This window comes from Sphaeramia orbicularis, chromosome 6 (assembly GCF_902148855.1).
Source record: "Sphaeramia orbicularis chromosome 6, fSphaOr1.1, whole genome shotgun sequence".
Lineage (NCBI taxonomy): Eukaryota > Metazoa > Chordata > Actinopteri > Kurtiformes > Apogonidae > Sphaeramia > Sphaeramia orbicularis.
In genome coordinates this window covers 35,253,223-35,273,894 of record NC_043962.1, presented here as the reverse complement: position 1 = coordinate 35,273,894, position 20,672 = coordinate 35,253,223, and the positions used below count along the sequence as shown (strand labels likewise).

Genomic DNA, 20,672 nt, shown 5'->3' with positions numbered 1-20,672 from the left:
GACACACTGATTAATCCAGGTGTGCCTAATTAATCAGCAGTCACAACAGGGAGCAGCAGGCACACCTGGATTAATCAGTGTGTCCAATAATGAAAGACAGGAAATAAGGAATCCACCTGAAGTTCAGGAAGTAGTGGGGCTGTGCGTAGAGCCCATTGAGTCAAAATGTGAAATTCTGTGAATTAATGAGGGAATGGGTTTTACTCTAAAGGAATATTCTTCTCTGGATCTACTTCAAAACACTGCCTACACAGCATTGTATTAATTACACTATATAAACCTATGTATATACAGTACTGTGCAGAAGTCTCCGGCAACCTTTAGCCTTGCTTTTGCAGAGTTGTATCTTTTTTTCTGTCTTGAAGTTTTCTTAAATGATCTAATGTTATATTACACACACAGATGGTCCCATATGACTTCTACAATATTCATGTTTTTATGAAATGCATGACCACACATATTCATTTCTCAGTTGTATATAGTAAAATATGCGCAACTGGAATATATAGAAAATATGCTAACAGTATTAAAAACAAAAATGTATATATATTGAGTGTATAAAGAAGTTTTTTTTTAAACTGCCATTTATAAACCTAACCTCTAAATGACGAGAAAGTTAGAATAGAATAGAATAGAATAGAATAGAATAGAATCTTTATTGTCAATTGTCAATTGGATGCAATTGTGCAAAAATACAAGAAAGTCTTAAAATAAATAATACTGATAATGCTCAAACTATAACCCCAAATAATAAACATTTTATTTCTCTGAGGATATTTTTCATAGCTTCAAATTGTTTTTCATCTTCATCTTCATCTTCATCTTCATCTTCATCCTCTCTTTTTTTGCCATGTTACAGATAAAACAATAGCTAATGATACGTTACATACTCCCAAACACTAAAAGATCCAATTATTAACACCTTTACTTGTCATTCAGGGGTCCATTGAAATAAAGTACAAACCCTTAACTCCCCCTTTTTACAACTTGGGCGTGGTCCATTCTCTAACTGCACTCGACTGAAAACCACTGTGGAGAAACATCAAGTCACAGTGCACAAAGTAGGAACTGCTGTCATTGCGATAAGGTCATAAAGATTTATTAAAGCATTTTGCAGCAAAGTTTGAATATCTGACACAGAGCGGGCCGTGAACGCCTCACGGTGCGGGACGGTGTGAAGAGGAGGAGGAGGAGGAGGAGGAGGAAGGCTGTGCTCAGACTAGACTCAGACTGGACACACAGCGGTAAGTGTCAGCTCACATCGACCCCTTTTTATCCTAAATAACCAGACTTACACTAATGTTGTGACTCTTATGTGTGGTTTTAACTTTACTGTAAACTACTTTAAGGACCCTTCATTTTCTGGTATTTTTAGTTTGTCAGATCTGCTCCAGTTTTATGACATGGTCTGTTTGATGAATGTTCCTTAACTGGTCCTGAACCATTTCCCTCTGCAGCTCATATCATATCATATATGTACATTTTTCTTTTTTCTTTTTTTTCTTTTTTTTTTTTTTTTTTTTATCTACAAGTGCAGTGTTTCTTTGTCTAAACCCAGGTTGAAGTAACCGGATAAACGCAGATCCGCATTAAACAAACTCTTCCTGTGTGATAAACTGACAAACTGGACTGACATTTATGGATTTCAAAAGCGTCATACTGAAAAAAGAAATGTTTTAGAAGGTTTTTAGTTGGACTTGGATCATATGAATTAGTTATTATCTTTAAATCGTGTGTCGTTTTAAGAGATATTGTTTAGAAATCAAACGCACCCTTAGAAAAGTCCAATGAAAAGTTGAAGTAAAGTTTTCTACCTCAGGTTGTTATGGATTATAGCAGCCAGTAAATGTTTGCTGCAACATTGGAATTGTTACTATCTAAAATCTATTGATTAAGAATTAAATTAGAATTAAAATTATCTTTATTTGTCATTGTGCACAGCATAATGAAATTGAAGGGACACTCCTACTGGGCAATATATTACTAGAAAATGCATGCATAAATAATCATAAAATACTAAAATACAACAGAGAATAATACTAATCATAGAGAATGGTTGAATATACAGTGAATCTATTTGCATGGACAATATTGTATGGTACAGGGATCGGCAACCTTTACGACCTAAAGAGCCATTTTTGTCTCAAAAAAAAAAAAAAAAAAAAAGGAAACCTGACTGGAGCCATGAAAAAATATTTAAAACCCATCTACATTTTACCATGAGGTGGCTGCTCTGCTTTGATACTTTGCTGTTTAACTTTGTATTTCTATTACAATAATGCAATGTCTGGTGCATTTTTTAAATTATACAGTGACAAGAATGAAAACAGTCAAGATTTGTACAGTTTTTTAAAATGATGGACACTATTTCCAACACATAATTTGGTTGTGTTATACATAAAAAGCTCAAATTTCATGTATAGTGGCTTATTTACAACCTGCGAACAAATACAAACTGAGCATCTTGTATTGAATTTGGCAAGAAAATAATCCATTTTGGGTTTTTTTTTGCTGTCAAAATGATTTTATTCCATGTGAAGTCTGCGCATTTTTGCAGATGGACAAAGTTAGAATAGATTCAGGCCTATAACAGTGTTAAAAAGTAATGACTCATTAAGTTCATTTCAAAATGTTGCTTGTGTTTTTTGACCAGAGGAGCCGTAGAGAGATGCTAAAGAGCCATATGTGGCCCCAGAGCCACAGGTTGCCCACCCCTGGTATAGTATATACCAGTACTTACATACCTATACATACTGCACAGCATACTGATAACACTGGTACTAGTAAAACTCCTCCAGAATAAAAGTAGTGAGATTTTACTAAGTTTCAGTTACTAATAAAGAAAAATTAAGTCCAAATGCTGGTTGGCTGTAGTTTCCTAGATACAGTCTTGGGTCAAAATGTGAAATTCTGAGAATTAATGAGAAAATGGATTTTATTTAATATGAATGTTTGTTTCAGAGCTACCAGATCTACTCCAAAACACTGTCTGAACATTAGAATACATCCACTTTATGGGTTATTTCTTGTAGGAGATTTCTAAAGCTATGGTATAAATGTACATAAACCTATAAAACATCATCATATTAATCGAAAACATCAGGTAACCAGCACTTTTGTCATTTGTTTCCCGATCATTTTATGAAAGAAAGTAAAATTTATCACATTTAATTTTTGGGGCTGATCATTTATAAAACATTATAGTCCAGTGTAACTGACAAGAGTTCTGTTTCCAGCTGAAGTGATCTATGTGTGTGGTTTCTATGTTAAATAATATGCTTTTATTAATGAACTATCATATCAAAACTTTCTCTAATTAATGAATTTTAACATCTTTATCTACACGTTTTCACTGTTATTAATGGAATCATTAGTTGTAGTCCATTAGATGCAGTCCTCAGTGTTCTGTTATTGGTCTAACGTTTTCCTCAAGTGTCAAACCATGAAGTGGATGACGACACCACGGAGACCTCATCCAGTTGCAGGCGTCATGCAGTTGGCTCAGCTTCGTCTGTACAATAGTTCACTGTTATTAGCACACAGAAGGAGCTGTCTTCATTTCACAGCAATATCAGGCTCTTGTCAGTGTCATTTATTCTCTTTATGTTTTCACTGCTGTGTGAGGAGCTTTGTGTTGTGTAAACACCTCCTGCAGCTCGACCAACCTGATGCATTGGTTTTCACCTTCCCATGATGCACTAGTGTCCTTCACCAAGCCTCAGGGATATGGATGGAAAAATCCACCTGGATTTCTTTCGGTGCTAGGGACACAAATTCACATGTTTAGTCTGTTTTGATTTCTGTCTGGACAACCTTGAAATGGTTTTCTTCATCAACACTATAAGATAAGACAGTGCTTTATTAGTCAGGTTTTTTTTTTTTTTTACTTATCATGAGAAAAATGACAATGCTACATCAGCAAAGATGAAGAAAAATGTCATTAGTAAAAAATATTTTTTAAATGAAAAAGAACAGAGATAAAACCTTCAAAATAGTTAAATATGGAAGATAAGAGCAATGATGTGAGTGAATTTAAAACTGTAAACACTGAAAACGATACTTCACACAAAAATTGTCCAAATACACAAGAAATATTAATAGAAGATATGTAGTAGTATAGAAAGCTAATGCATGAAAAAGCTATTGGATAATGGGAGTACAATGTAAATAACAACAAAAATTACTACACTGTATACGTCTAATATCAGGAAATAACAAAATAATTCTTATATATAGATATTTAACAGAAAATCTTTCCGGTAGACGGACTAATCTCAGTATTGTTATTTAGACATTTTTCATATCATTCCAAAAGAAAAAAAAAAACAATCTAATTTGCTTAATTAAACATATTACCCAGCATGGCTATAGTTACATTTACTTTTATGCATTTGGCAGACGCTTTTTTCCAAAGTGACTTACAGGGGAAAACCAATCCAATCAATCAATCAAATTTTATTTATATAGTGCCAAATCACAACAAAAGTTACATATAGAGTTGGTCAAAACCAGACTCTAAGCCAATTCACAGAAAAGTTCTGTACCATTTTAAGGTACACCATTATATAAAACCTGACAGCTTTTATATATATTTATATATGTATTAAAAGTATTGACAAAAATGCAAATTGATGGAGAACATCACCTGTGCATGCATGTTTTTCTCATTGTTGTTTGAACTGAAGTATAGTCAGATTTTTACATTTCTATGTATAAATTGTAAATTTATAAGGATGTTTTGTATATTTCTTAGGTGATTTCTTTTGAAAAGGTAGTCTTTTCCTCCTAATTTCTCTGGTTCATACAGGTCACGTACAATTTTCTTTTTTATTTTCTAGAGGGAGACATTAACACATGAAGTCCTGGATAACTTCAAATTTATTTTATTATGTTTTTCTCACTATTTTCCTTGTTTAAACTGAAATATAATTTGATTTTCATATTTCTATGTATATCCTATATATTTATAAGGATATTTTGTATCTTTCTAAGTATATTATGTATATTTCTAAGCTGAATTCTTTTCTAAAAGGTCATTTTTTCCTCCTAATTTCTCAGGTTCATCCAGGTCTAGTGCAGTCTTCTTCCTTATTTACAAGATTGAGACATTAACACATGAATTAATGAATAATTTGAAGTGTCATTCATTATCAAGCATTTCTTCAACAAGAAGACATTCATTTGAAATTGATAATACCATGCACTGTGAGACTGTCATATTTTCTGTTACATTCCTATTGTTTAGCTCATTTTTACCTGTCTGTTTTTTATTATAGCTGCTAAACTGCCCTGTTCAGGATCTCATCGATTCATCCACAATGGAGTCTCACCGACTGAGCGGATCTCCAGACGTCCGGATACAGAGGAGCTTTGTTCAGCCTCAGAGCCCTAGAAGCAGCCAGGACGGCCTGTTTGGAGTCAGGGTGCAGGTCCAGGGCATTAAAGGTCAGCCCTATGTGGTTCTGAACAGTTCGGGCCAAGAGAACCACAGGGACATTTCCGTCATCACTCACCAGGCGGGGTACAACCCGGGTATGGTGAGGACGTCTGTGGATGAAAGACCAGCTCTGAGACGCCCCCCTCAGTCTGAGACACAGCGAACTGCAGCCTCCTCTGTGTTCCATTATCAGAAACACCCAGAGATTCTGAGACCTTACGACCCTGAGAGTAACAACCTCAATGTACTCGTTCCTTCACAAACAGCCTCCATCCAGGCTCCATCCAGTCCCAGAATCCCTCTGCCGGCTGAAGGCTCGGGGGAAAACCCAGCTCAGGCGTCCCCTTCAGGTGGACAAATCACAGCAAAGTCCCCAAACTCCGTGGTCACAGACCCCTTCTTATCAGTGGGGACGCTCATAAACCAGTTCAACAGCAGCCAGAGGAAAGGCCGGTGGGGGCCCAGGAGACGACTGGACCCGGAGGAGTGTCGGAGGTCACGCAGCGTGGACAGCAGCCGGACCTCCGACTCCTCCTCCTCCTCTTCATCCAGCAGAGCATCATCTCTAAAAGGTACCAGAGGTGAGACCCCCGGTGGGATTTATCCTCCTGGGTCAGCCAGGGCTCGACTGCTCAGCGGAGAAGCCACGTTGGTAAAGAAGACGGAGGAGAACAAGACGAATGCACTGGTCAAAGAAAATGGAAAAGAGGTGATTTCTCCACAGGCAGCGAAACTACTTCACAGAACTTTGTCCAGATCGTGTAGTGACCAAACAGATGAGTCTGATGAAAGAGACACTCAGGTAAAGAGATGCACTAAAGGAAGGTATGTCAGTGTAAAGGCTGTATTTATTGGCTGTTATGTTCTCTAACCAGGTCACTCCTGATCTTCTGAAAGGACAGCAAGAACTCTCAGTAGACCCGACTGAAGACACAGCAAAACAAATACTGTTCTGTTACCTCAAGGACGGGTAAGCATCTCACACACAGCACTTTAAGCCAGCAGAACACTAACAATAAGGCTGAAGAAGTACTGTATTTCATTACTGTCAATTCAACAATAATGAAATACAGTGTTGAGATTTGTCACAGATGATAGTTATGACACAAACCACTGCCTGTCCTTGAACCAAGAAGAGATAAACATTTGCTTTTATTTATTTATGAAGCCGTTTTACTTAAGCTCCCTCCCTCCCTAGACCTAATCTCCTGGAACACTGGTAACCATAATGACCCTGCATACTCCCACATACTGTGAATCTGTTTCATCAACCCTTTAACATATCCTCATTAATAGTATTTGCTAATTTTATGGATTTTAATTGCTCTTGTTATTAACTGCTTTTACTTTTTAATGTTCTCTACTATAACTTTTTCCTTATATAAGTCTTTTACCTTATTTCAGCGCTGTACAACTGTGGTAACTTTTGCGATTGATATTACCATGTCTTCTTTCTCATTTCTGTCTGTATTTTTATGTACATTGGCTGAAAATGAAGGTTCCATCAATGTGATTTCAGAAGGTTTAAATAAATGCATGAACTGACAATCATAAAAAACATACAGCCAAAAACCCAAGATGTTATAGTGTTAAACTAACTGAATGTCACGTTCCACTGTTACAATGAACGTATGCGTGGTAGACTTTACATCATTAAGTATTGAACTGAAGAGAAATTGTAGGTGCTTATAATTAATTTGTTCATTATTCTACATGAATCATATTCATTTATTACTGCAGACCTACTGCCCATTGTGATCCACTTTGTGAGTGCTTTGTGTATTTGACTGTAGAAACACGAAACCACACTCCTATCCATCCAGTTATGTGTATGTTTCATTACATGTAAAAGTTGCATTTTCTGAGTGAATAAACATCTAAACATTGTCAGTAGTTTACAAAACCAATGAAGATGGAAGTCATGTAGCAACGTAATTAATGCACATTACATTTTTGTGTTTTTCTTGTTGAATTAAACTATTAAGATGTTGTAAGACGGATAATGTACAGTAGTACTCAAAAATAGCCACTGGAGTTCTTTTATTTTTGATACTTTCAGGACATTGTGATGCTAATGAAGCTCTATATTTACTAATCACCTTCTTTTACTTTTATTTCTACACTGTTTATTATAACTTGACTGTAATTAGCCACTAAACAAAAGTGTAATCAGCCTCAACTCAAAAACATACAGTGCCGTGATGTTAATATATGCACACCAGTGTTTCTCAAACTGTGGGGCGGGCCCCCCGGGGGGGTTGTGAAGGCTTGCCAGGAGGGGCATGGGATCACTCCTGGGTGTTTTTTTTTTCTTCAGGTTAGAACATGTAGCAGGTGGAACTAATGTTTTAGCGCTGGAGCACCCTGGACTCATTTTAAGGACGTACAACAGACAAATCTACTGTCATGGTGATCTGTCACTTGACTAGACAAAGAGTTTAGGTTCGGAGAATGGACAAGGATTGGATTGGAAAAGAAAAATCTACAAACTGTGTGTTTGTACTGTTTGCACTTTAATGTTTTAAGATGTGCAATGGAAACAGGCTCATTGCAGCCACTGATATTATTAAAATGTTCATCTTTGTTACCAAAATTAGTTTGTTGTTCTAAAAAAAAGGAAGTTTATTGTCATAATTGTAAGATAATTGCGTATTTCCTATTTTATTTAGAAAAATATTGTCTCAGGGAGCAGTCTTCTTGAGTTTATTTGTATTATTCAAGCAAAAATCTAAGTTATTTTTAATTTGCACAACAAATTCAAGGAAAAGTAAAAAGTATTGTTACAATATTGATGTTTCTTTCAATAAAAGTAATAATTGCACCACTGTTATAATGTTGTTGGGGTTAAGGGGGGCCTGGAGATTTTACATCCTCCAAAGGGGGGTCTGACAGAAAAGATTGAGAACCACTGATATATATGTTGATGATAAATTATTTTTTCCATAATAAATTTTGTATTTGTGTTATGACATTATGTGTAACCACTTAAGTTCATTCATCTTTGTCAAATATTGCATAACCCTGTCTTTATGCTGTGTGTCCTACCGGCACCTTTTAGTGATTAGTTCATGGATGTGGTCATGTAGAGTCAGATAAGAGGCTGCAGCTCCAGCTGTGTGTGCTCAAACATGAAGAATTCAGGAATGCAGATCATGAACCTCCACTCTGCTGATAAGAAAAAAAAAAAAAAAGCCTTCTCACGGAAAGATCTATCTGTACCTATTCAGTACCTACAGTATCTATTCTTTTTGTTCAAGCAGCATGGATCAAATTAAAACTAAAACACATTGATGTCAAGGTTTTACTGGCAAAAATATAGTTCTACTATATAAGTCCAGTATAATTATACTTACACTATCAGTGCCATAAGCGAGTTTATGAAAAGGGTACTTCTATGAAACTGGGTTCATTTTGGTATCTTGCACTTTGCCAGCTTTTTAGACCCAATAATAATGAAAGAGAAATTTAGACATATTCCCCCCAGGATGTACCTAATGATGACCTCAGATAAATGCAGAAAAATTATACTCTTGCTCTGAGCCATCCCAAATTTAATGAATTTTTAATAGAATATTGGAGCCAAAAATAGGACCAAAATTAGGACATGAAATGCTACCTAGGTGTCAGTGCATTTTATCCTGAAAACCTCGCTTGAAATGGTCCTATATAAATAAAGATGTTGTGTTAAATTTGACAGTCCTAGTGTTTTTCCTGACATGCAGGTTTTTCATAAATTGACAGTCTCATGCCAGGTTTCATGAGTAACCCATTGTGTCCACTTGGATCACGTGCGGAACCGGCCCATTTAAACACATATAAAGTGATTTTGCAACAGCAGACATTTTTGCATAGTTAGATTCCCAAAATGTACCTCTGAGAGAATAAAAAGATATTCGAAAAAATAGTAGCACGTAATTTTCATGTCCTTTTTACAGTGTTGCATGCAGATTTTGTATAAAAATAATATAAAAATGTGTTTTATCTGAAAAATAGTTTCTCTTTTATCTCAGTGAATATTTATTTTTAGAATAGATCCAAAGTGCTTCCAAACTTGCTTCATAACATTAGTCTACATCTGGTTTGAATTTTTAGCCCCTCTGTCCTGTTTTTAGGCACCAGTTTCATAGAAGCACCCAAATAGTATTTTTTTTGCTTCTCAGGACAACTGATGATGACTCGACCACTCAGAGGAAAGTTGACCTGCTCCTTGAAAGGATCAACAAACTCAAGTGGAGGACAGCGGAGAACATGGAGGAGGAGGAAAAAGTGAGCTCTGGAGAGGAGGTGTTTGACACTGGCTGTTCAGTGTGTGTGATATATCGTCTCTGAAAGGACTCACACTACCATGTTTTTCATATGTAGAATTATGAGGCTGGGGTGACGTTGTTGCAGGACCAACAGGCAGCACTGGAGCTGGAAGTGTTCGAGTTGAAGAAAAAACTGGAAGTAGAGATACAGGTAGTGTGAAGTCACATCCTGCTGATTCACCTCCAAACCATTCTTTCCCTCCCTGTTCTGTGACTGATGATGACTCTTTCTGTTGTTGCATTGTTATTATAGAATGAAAAGACTTTGGCCAAAGCCGTTGAGAAGTCCAGGACTGAGAAAAAGAAACTGCAGGATGAGTTGGCTCAAAGTCAGGCTGAACTGTCCAAACTCAGAGACAGACTGACTGAACTCCAGGCACAACTTCAGACTACCAAACAGGAGTAAGGACCTGTCCTTTTAGTCATTCAGCAAAGTTTACAATAAAAGTTGAGTGGATACAGTATGTTTCAATCTTATCCACTGACGAGGAGTGTAAAATGGAAACTTGTCTTCACCAAATGTTATGTTCGAAGGGGAAAAGTGGAACTGAGTATCCAGGGCCCCAGAGGAGGAGGGCCCCTTGAGGAGTGTCAGTGTCATAACTAAATCAAAATTAGACGAATAAATTGGTGGAGAGCGTGAACTTTGAACCTTTGTAATGTTGAGGCTCTCTGAGGCCCCACTCACTCCCTACTTTCCCAGTAATTTTAGCACTATATTATACCAAAGGCTTTACCAGCCACTCAGAGACTAAAAGCATCTATGGATCTTGAACTTTTTAACCACACATCGATCAATACATTTAAATAATTCAGGTAAAATGCAGTTTCTTAGCGTTTCAGCAGAATCAGATATGACCCATTTAAGCTTTCAGAGGGTCCATAGTGAACATGGAAACACCATCATCTTCTGTAACACTGATTAACCAGTTTGACAAATGGCTGCTGTTGTATTCTCATTTAACAATGTTTAGCTGAAAAAGTGACTTATTCTTCAGTTTTCTCCGTTTTGATATAATACCCTTTAAATTTCCTCTGAGCTTTGATGAACATCCACACAACCAGTAAATTAAATATAAAAAAATACCAAATTTTCCTTGAACGCACCTTGGTTCTTTCTTAGTACTCCAGTTTTCCTCCCACCATCCAAAGATATGCCCTTAATTCAGTTAACTTGTCAATGTAAATCACCCTTAGGTGTGAATGTGAGTGAATGGTTGTCTTTATATGTCAGCCCTTCAAGAAAGTGGTGACATATCTAGAGTGTACCCTGCCTTTACATGTTGGTAGCCGAGCTAGGTCACCTCCATGACCCTCACAAGGACTAAGCGGCTCAGAGAAAGGAAGGAAGGAAGGAAGGATGAATGTATGTTTATGGGTCTAATCAAGCGGTAACACGTGGACACATTTTGTGTTCAACAGTCTCTGTCATGTAAGCGGAGTAACTTATATGCATGTATTATACATATCTGAGTAGGTATTTATAAGCATTTTAACATTATGCAAAACAAAATTTGGGGAGATAAAATTTTAGGTGAAAAATGTCAAATTACTGCTCAACACGTGGACTTGAAACGGACATAAATTTTTTAAGCTTCATGCAAACATGAAAAACATGCGGTTCTCGACAGAAATTAATATCAAGTAGGACAAGACCTTTTAGATATTATGTTCAACTATGCTGAAAATGAATTCTGCAGAAAAATATTGAAAAGTCTTACACATGGACGAGCTGCCATAGTAACACGTGGACGACTCTTTACCATTGTATGCGTCACCCAAAATGTTAACTTATATTTTAAAACAAGCCACATATAATCACAATGCTTTATTTAATGTATTTAATACTAACACAGTGTTATTTATAATCTGTGGTGGTCCATACTATATAGGTAACTTACAAATAAAGAATTATTTCTCTGTAATAGTTCACAGATAGTCTTTTTAAATGTGACAGTTTGAATACATTTTCAAATTTTTTAGATAGAATTTTTTGCATCAAATTTGAGCTATATTTTTATGTCTGAGGCATGGCTATGGTGTAAAAAGTACAATTGATAAAAATTGTTGTAGCTTTTTTTCTACAAGTGGTATTTTAAAAAAGATAAGAGTTCCATAAAATAGAGATCTTTAGCTAAAAAATGAGCCCACTGGATAAATGATGTGTGGAAATTTACTCTTTCATGTTCATGTTCACTTTCGCTTGATTGGACCTATATATGTGTAGATGTATGCATGTATGGATAATATTATAATTAATGGTGATTAGTCACTTAGGAATGGTTAAATTGGGGGGAAAATTAATTTCAAAGTCTCCATAAGAATAGCTCTAGGCCTTTAAGGGTTAAAACACTGAGCTTGCAGCAGTCCTCAGAAGGCTGTAATTTTAGATGCACCATCACTCTCTCCTTTTTCAGAGGAGAATAATTCCAAATTGAATTTCATGGTGATTCGTGTTATTGGCTCGACTCTCTGAAAAACATTCTCAAAAGATGCATTAAAAACATGGATGCAGAAGGACAGGCCCACTGAGACTGCCCGTGTATGAGGCCCACAGTTTTGTACTCGTCTTTCTTTACTAATCCTCTGTTCGTGCTCTTAACTCATCCGGCTGTACTCTAATATCTGATCCTATCAAAGTCATTCAACTGAAAACAGTCAAATGTGCAGATATCTTATTTTGTTATCCACGCTGGCTTTGTAAAACTTTTCAAACCCGTCAGGAGGCTCTGTTCTTTGAGATGAAATGTGGTTTGGTTATTTTAGTTTTCTGTATGTTTTCAGGCTGAGCCAAATGAGGGCAGAAAGAGAAAGATCCAAGACACAGATGAAAGACCTTGAACAGCAGCTTTCTGAGATGCACGATGAGCTGGACCAGGCCAAGAAGGCGGAGATGATAAATACTGAAAAAGAAGCACTTCTGAAGGTAAGTGAACACATGTGAAGGAGAATCGAGTCATAAATCAACAGCAGCTGTAACAGTGGACCAGAGTGGATGTACTGGGTGGATGTCTGTGTCAGGGTATGGCGCAGCTGCGTGCAGACTTCCAGGTGATGCTGCAGATGAAGGAGGAGCAGGAGGAGGTGCTGCATCACAAGGAGAGGGAGCTGAGTGCCCTGAAGGAAGCACTGAAAGAGGAGGTGGAGACCCACGATAAGTACATGTCTGCACTGAAAGAAGAATATGAGCAAGAGATCGAGAAGTTCCTCAGGGATTTAGAGTTTGCCAAAGAGGTAAAAACAAACACCTCGGATTAAAGTTTATCTCCCAGTTTTCCCTCTTGAGTCCATCATTTGTTATTTCCATGTTTTCATCCAGAGTAATATGGTTCTGGGCCATGAGAAGGCTCTAGCACAGGAGGAGAGAGGTGCAGTGAAGGTGCAACTGAAGGAGCTGACTCAGGATAGAGATCAGCTGAGAGGGAAGGCGCAGGAGCTGAACAACAAGGTGGATCAGCTGAGTCAGGCCATCCAGGACTCCAAATCCAGAGAGAGGCAACTGGAGCAGAGAGTAAAGCAGCTGGAGGTGGGGAGGAACACATGAAATACAAACACAATACTTCATTTTTACATATTTTATTTGTTGCTTGGTTTTTAAAGGGGCCATAAGTAGTATGCCCCCCCCCCCCCCTCCCCGATGGGCACCAAAATGTAATCATTTGTTCTTGTGCCAGTATCAACATTTCCTGAAAATTTCATGAAACTCCATCAATAACTTGTTGAATTATCTTGCTAACAGACAGACACACAGACCCCAATGAAAACATAACCTCCGCCATTACACTTGGCGGAGGTAATTAACTGACTATATTTATACTGATTATATTTATACTGATTATATTTATTTTATATGTCCACTAGAGAGAGTAGTGAGTCACTCTCCCACAGTGAGGAAAACTAATACTAAGGGTGATAAGATTGTATGAGAACCATCAAGAAACAACTTTTAGAGTCAAAGGAAAGCGACAAAATGATAACAGCTACAAGCACTTTTGTTTTCGCCACTGGACACACATTTCAATGAAAAGAATGGAGTTCGATACTGAAATTACAGCACTTCTTCGACATGGAGGAGTTTGATTATGAGGCTTTTGAAGATATAAAGTTATTATATGATGTCATTATCTTTGATGTTTGTTGATCCACAGTTCAGACTAAACTGTGACAGTTCTGACCTTGTTTGTTCGATTCCAAACAGATCTTTAATGCAGCTATTGACAACACTAACCTTGCAGAAAACAGATGATTTGTGGTTTTACTGTGGCTGTTTTCTGTCTAAACAACAGAGCTAAGCTATCTGAGCTATAATGTAAACTATCAGTTGATGAAGCACATGAAGTAAATAAGTTATTGTGACTGACTGTCAGAATAACCTGCTGTGAGTTTTTGCTTGAAGAAAAAAAAACTTGAAGATACCCTAATACAGATGTGTGCAAACAATGAGCTTTATATTTTATTCAGCGTTTTGATACAATCTGTGGATACAAGGCATTGATTCATAGGTGGTTTTGGTAGTCCTAAGTGTGTTCTGGTACATGACAATATCAGTACTATATATAGGCCCTGTGAGCTGACTGGTGAGGTGTGTCATTTTCTGTTCATTCTTGATGTTTGTTAACTTGTTCTACAGAGGGAAAAGTTACAGGCGGAGGAAATGTTGAAGGATGTGAGGAGGAATGAGGAGGAGATGTGCCAGTCTAACCAGTCACTTCTCACTCGCTTGGAGGATACGCAGGTGAAGTCGCTGTTAGAAAAACACTGCTGTAGTTACAGAGGAATGTAATATAAACACTTTAAGTCGGTGCTTGTTTTTCATGTGTACCCTCCCAAATACTTAAATGCCATGAACTAAAACGATTCCCCAAACTGCTCTCCTTCTATTCCCACTGTTTTCTTCTCCCAGAGTAAGTTGACCAAACTCAACCATGAGCACAGGGACCTGAAAGAGAAGCTTAAAGAGGAAAGGAAACAAAGAGAGGAGCTGTGGAAAACAAAAGCTGAACTGGAGGATGAGAGGCGACTGCAGGACAGGACTGTGGAGCAACTACAGAGGAAGGTAAAAGAGGTCACCATGGACTGTTTATTAGGTCCTCTGGGTGAATTCAGTGTTTCTGTTGAGTTACAACACTTTACCGATCTGTTATCTCAGCTCTGAAGTCAGGAGAAGCTGCTTTAACTGTTCATACATATATACATAAACATATATTTTTAATAGACCAGATCTCTGTACACATCTGCTCATTGTATAAAACTCTAATTTGTACTCTGTTCATATTATTATAAATCCTCACTGTAAATAATATATACATAAACATATATTTTAATAGACCAGAACTCTACACATCTACCCAGTTATTCATATTTATCTCATATTATTGTTAACCTGTTATTGTCCTGGTCTCTAGTTGAATATTTGTTTAGATTAGGTGTATGTTTAAGTGTGTTTGGGTTTATGTTGAAATTGTACGTCGTGAGCTAAGAAAAATGGAAACCAAATTCCTTGTATGTGTTCCCACACTTGGCCAATAAAGCTGATTCTGATTCAGTTTTTTGGGGTTTCTTTCAGACAGATTACATGCATGTCGGTGTACTCACTATTTTTGTTTTTTTTTTTTTTTGGTCAGATGAATAGCATCATGGAGGAGTGTGAGGCGTCTACAGATGTGCTTCAGAACCAGGTCGATGAGGCCAAAGAGAGGAGTCAGAGGGAGTTGGCCGAACTTCGGAGGCAGCTGCAGGAAAAGGGAACAGAGCTGGAGAAATCCCGACTTGCAGCCAAAAAACTGCAGGAAGAGGTGTGGCACACTTTGTTTCTATGACTCTATGATTCATCTGTCAGTGGTGTTAAAACATCTTAGTCACCAATAAAATAAAAAACACACTGACAAAAGATAAGATGTTAAGTGTAAATTAACTAATGGATATTATTTTGAGCGTATTTCATCTGTTTTAAGTCTTTGTTTATAATGTTCTGGCCTCTAGCTGACAGGAGATGTTGCGTTATCTGTTCTGTGTTCAGCTGCTTCCTCTGGAGGAGGATCTGCGGAGGTGTTGGAGGGAGCACCAGGAGGCCCAGCTGAGGGGCCGGCAGCTGGAGCAGAAAGTGCAGGAGCTGGAGGAGAAGAACGGCGCCATGGTGGACGACAGAGAACGACAGGTCAAACTCATGGAGGTAAATGTCCCCTGAAAATATGGAGATCATCTTCATGCTCAACAAATGGGAAATTTGTATAGATAGATACTGATAGATTTGTTTCAACACTGCAGGATATTGACCAGACATTATATTTACATCAGTAATTCATTCAGTAAATCATGACAGTTTATGACAAATCAATATAGCAAAATAACAGAAAATAACATCAGTGTTTGCATCAACTATCGGCCAAAATGTCCTTTTAAATATATTAGGAGAATTTTACTGTGGGTGCATGCTTTACGTTAAAGTGAGGATCAGTGGTGAAATTGTACACATTAGTACAGTACGTATTCACCTTATCACATGGTGGGAGTGTTTACCTGTTCAGACGCCTGTATTTGTACTCACCTTTTCCTGTGAACTATGAGGGCTCTGAAAAGTCATGACAACATCTCACACTTCAGTGATGTTTGTTTTAGTGATGACAAAACACCAGTGTTGACTCGGTGACCAAAGAACCTTGTGTTTACTGTGGAGGTTATCAGACCTGTCTGGGAACTTTCAGAAATCTTCTGTCACATTTTAATCTCCTTCAGTGCGCTCCACTCAGCAGTCTTTTTATTTTTACATTAATTTTCCTGATGTTTATTCATATATTATTACCCAACAGCTCTTTTTCTTTTTCTGATCTGATTCACTGGTGTACTCACAACCTCAAGGCCTACATTCAGTATGTGCTCTGTTGTGGTAAATATGGTTCTGTAATAGAATATAAATCATCTTGGTTTGACATGTTTTTTTTTATTTTTACCTCTTCTCTCAGGGTCGTATCAGTCAGTTAGAAGAAGATCTTAATGATGAGCGCAGCAGTGCTGATCGCTTGATGGAACGACTGGACAAAGTCAAAGAACAGGCAGGTTTTCTCTCACTCTGTCTCCTGCTGCATTTTTTTCACCACAGTGTCTTTTGTTTTGCATAAATTTCCGCAACTGTGAAGGAACAATCTATCAGTGATAGAATTATGCTTCATCACAAGTTCAAAGACCCCACCCTACATCTGTTTTTATCATAAACAGATGTCGACTGAGGACTCAGATTTCCCTTCAGAGGCTTTAAGCTGCTGATTGCTTTGTTTTGTTTTGGCTGTTATAGTGTCCAATACGACTAAACCCTTTTGAGTCCATATATTTCTTCATCTTTCATGTCATTGCATTTTTTAATCTCTGATGTTATTACGAGAGCCTCATCTCTCATAAAGCGCCAGTAAAGTAGGCCACCATTCACTGTACCAAAGTGGTGCACACTAATTGAGACTAAACAGTGGTTTGGGTGCTTTTCAAAGAATAAAAACAGCGAACTATTGTGAGGGGCTTTTCAGAGCCCCTTCTCTGGGCCTCTGGATCTGATTAGAGAATAGAGCCGTCAGACCAGACAGCATTTCCTCTGGGTTTAAGAGATAATCTGGCAATTTTAATTCAACTTTAACGTACAGTTGATGAATATACGTTCAGTTAGTATGTGAGGGAGTAGATAAAACTTAAAAGTCTAAATGTTGATATAAATAGTTCCTCATGCAAGAATATTTTTGTGTTATGTTAATTTTGTTTGGTTAGCTTTTACATCAGAACCAGCCGTCGCTCGAGTCTCTGTTAATGATCTGTGTAAATGCAATGAATGCCACGTGTGTGTAATGGAGTATGTGTTCATGAGACTGTAAATGAATGAATACCTTGATAATACCATATAAGGCTCTGCTTCCTGCCCCGTATGCCAGCAAGGGTTCATTCATAGAAATGTAAGTGAAGAGTAAAAGGAAGAACAATCACTGCAGATCTTTAAGTCAGTCAGAAATAATAATAATAATAATAATAATAATAATAATAATAATAATAATAATAATAATAATAATAATAATAATAATAATAATAATACACAAACCGTACACAAAACAGAGGTGATTTACACATTTTGCCCTTGCAGTCAGTATTTTACCATGTCCCATCAGCAGCCTTTTGGCAGATCCTTTTAAAATGTTAAATTTTGGGATCAAACATCACAGTCAAAGAAGTAAAGGATTTTATGCAATCAATATGTAATGGATATGTGGTTCTGCATGTATGTATGAGAGAGTGCATGACATAATGTGAGAGGCAAAAGAGATTCATTCTTTAATGAGGCAACCGTGGAAGTCCATCTTTTAGTATTTAGAGCATTTGGGGCCTATGATTTGTCAGATAGGCTTAACAGTGAAAGAAAAACTGCATTAACCTTCCATGGCCAGAAACATCTGCAGGTATGGAAGCGACACAGACAGTGAACACTCGCATTTCTCCTAATGTGCCATACTCTCCTTTTAAACAACAGCGATGAGTGCCAAACACCACAAAAAGACTGTAGCCTATAAACCTAGAGTTAAGATATGAGGACAGGATGAACTGCATTAAAATGGTCGAGTGTGTTCATTCAAGACCTGCACGCATCATTTATATTGCACTGTCATTCACCTTCTGCATCTGCCCCTGGAGCGCTTTTACGCACGGCACATGCACATACACAACAGACAGAGTGACTGTTGTATACACATGAATTTATTTGAATTATTTTGTTGTTATTAAAAAAATATTGTCTTACCATTATGGAGACAAAATACACCAAACTGCTCTGTTCGCAGTTGGTTCGGGCCTCTGTCCAGGAATCTTTAGAATCAGATCAGGACATCCCTAAGAACTTGCCTACTAATGTTCCTTATTGTCCTACATTTTGATTTAACATCTTTCACAATAAAACCTCACAGGGATGGAAAATGAGCTTGATTTATGATCAAAATATAGATCAACATTTGAGGGACCCCCACAAATTTTTGACTTGGTTGCTTTCATGGGAACCATGTCCTCCCTCTGTGAGCTCCCTCTGGCTCCCACATGATTCCAACACTGGTGTTGAAATCCAAATTCACCATAAACAGTTTATTTAGCTCAAAAGCAATGCAACAGGTCTGACTTACTTGGAAATTTTATTTGTGCCTAAAAAAACCAAGGGCCTTTTCACAGCTGAAGGGTCAAACCAAGTTTCAGGTTTGTGTTACATTGTGTTATAATCTCTGTACTAATTCTTTGTTTCACACTGCAATTTTGATATGAAAGTGGCCCAAGGCTGCAGGGAACTGTTGTTGAATAGAACTGATGAGAATCACTTGTTGAAGGACAAATGTGTTTACATGTGCAGTTCTTGCAGGAGGCATGTTTCATAAGCCTTTTTACGTGTGTTTTTCTGTGTGACAGATGGATCAGTCGAGGACGGAGCTGCTGCAGGAGAGAGCGGTCAGGCAGGACCTGGAGTGTGACAAGATGAGCCTGGAGAGACAGGCACTGACCCCTCCCTGAACCCCCTCCCCCACCCACCTCCTCTTACTGCAATCTAGTGTTTTCCACTGTAAACCTCCTCATTTATGACGTGTCTGTTGTGTTTCAGAATAAAGACCTGAAGAGCAGAGTGAGTCATCTGGAGGGATCCCAGAGGACCAACCAGGACTCGCTGGTCTCTAAACTTAACAGTCGGATCCTGGAACTGGAGGAGAGGCTCCAGGGAGAAGAGAGGTGAGCATCTGTGAAGTAAAACATGACTTTGGGGATTATCAAACACAGAATACACACGGCATATGTGTGTGTACTAGATGGTCTCTGTCCTGAACCCACTCATATCACTTTCCCTGTGGTTGTAAGAGTGAGAGTAGGAAGGTGTTGAGTTACAGGAAGCTGCAGCAGCGATGTGATCTCTTGGTTCTTTTGCTCTCAGAGACAACAACAACCTGCAACAAACAAACCGCAAGCTTGAACGCAAGGTGAAGGAGATGAAGATGCAGGCGGATGAGGAGCACATCAACCTGCAGACGGAGAGAGACCAGGTACGGATCTTTACTCATAACACCACCGGAAAGTTATCGACTAGTCACGATCAGACGACTTGACTCATGAGTCAATATCTCATTTCTGTGAACTCTGCAGCTGACTCAGAGACTGAAGACGGCAAAGAGGCAGATGGATGAGGCGGAGGAGGAGATCGAGCGTCTGGAACACTCGAAAAAGAAGCTTCAGAGAGAGTTGGACGAGCAGATCGAGGCCAATGAGCAGCTTCATGGCCAACTCAGCGCACTGAGAAATGAGATGAGGTGACCGCTCACCTTCTGACATTCAGTTTGTGCATCATTCTACATTAGTCCATTCAAAACAATTTGCTTTTTTTTGCTAAATTACATCTTTTTTTGTTTTTTTTTCTATTAACAGGCGTAAGAAGAAGCCCTCTGCTCTTATTAAGGATGATGTGAATGATGCGGATGACTTTGGCTCTGAGTGATGTGTGCTGTGAACAAAACACAGTCTGTCATTTGTAAATTTTTTGATGATATGTTGGACTTAATATGGTTTATCTTTGACTCCATAATTCAACATAACTATCATAAACTCAGGTGTGATTTTATCTTGTTTCTACTTATGATGAGGTTGGCACTTTGCCAAGGGTGACCCCTAGTGGCAATATTTATAACTGCATTATCTAAAAAACTGACACTACAACAGATTTATTTACCTGCTCAGATTAATTTTGGGATATTTTTTGCAATAAATTATTGCAGTGTTGTGTGAACTAATGTGGTGCAAACTGTGAATCTAATAAATAAGTTAATATAAAAAAAAAAAAGTGTTCTCAACATGTTTGTACACATCCAAAAAGTCTTCTAACTTAAAATAAGTGCAGCTGTTTTTTCTCAAAATAAGTCTCTTTCATTAAAGTA

At 37.8% G+C, this 20,672-nt stretch overlaps 1 protein-coding gene across 2 annotated transcripts; it reads left to right on the top strand.

Moving 5' to 3' along the window:
• The first annotated feature begins 1,143 nt into the window (after positions 1–1,143).
• On the top strand, positions 1,144–20,636 carry LOC115421003 (cingulin-like protein 1). Of its 2 annotated transcripts, none has more exons than XM_030136655.1 (19): positions 1,144–1,244; positions 5,277–6,239; positions 6,340–6,407; positions 9,598–9,703; positions 9,800–9,895; positions 9,998–10,146; positions 12,529–12,670; positions 12,766–12,978; positions 13,064–13,270; positions 14,375–14,479; positions 14,648–14,800; positions 15,369–15,539; positions 15,764–15,916; positions 16,707–16,796; positions 19,165–19,248; positions 19,355–19,479; positions 19,679–19,787; positions 19,888–20,051; positions 20,167–20,636. In XM_030136655.1, exons 2-19 carry the CDS (start codon positions 5,319–5,321, stop codon positions 20,234–20,236), a joined length of 3,126 nt encoding a protein of 1,041 aa, XP_029992515.1. In that variant the 5' UTR covers positions 1,144–1,244; positions 5,277–5,318; the 3' UTR covers positions 20,237–20,636. The 2 variants fall into 2 exon arrangements, with proteins under 2 accessions (XP_029992515.1, XP_029992514.1); XM_030136654.1 differs by having other exon boundaries at positions 6,313–6,407.
• Positions 20,637–20,672: the final 36 nt, after the last annotated feature.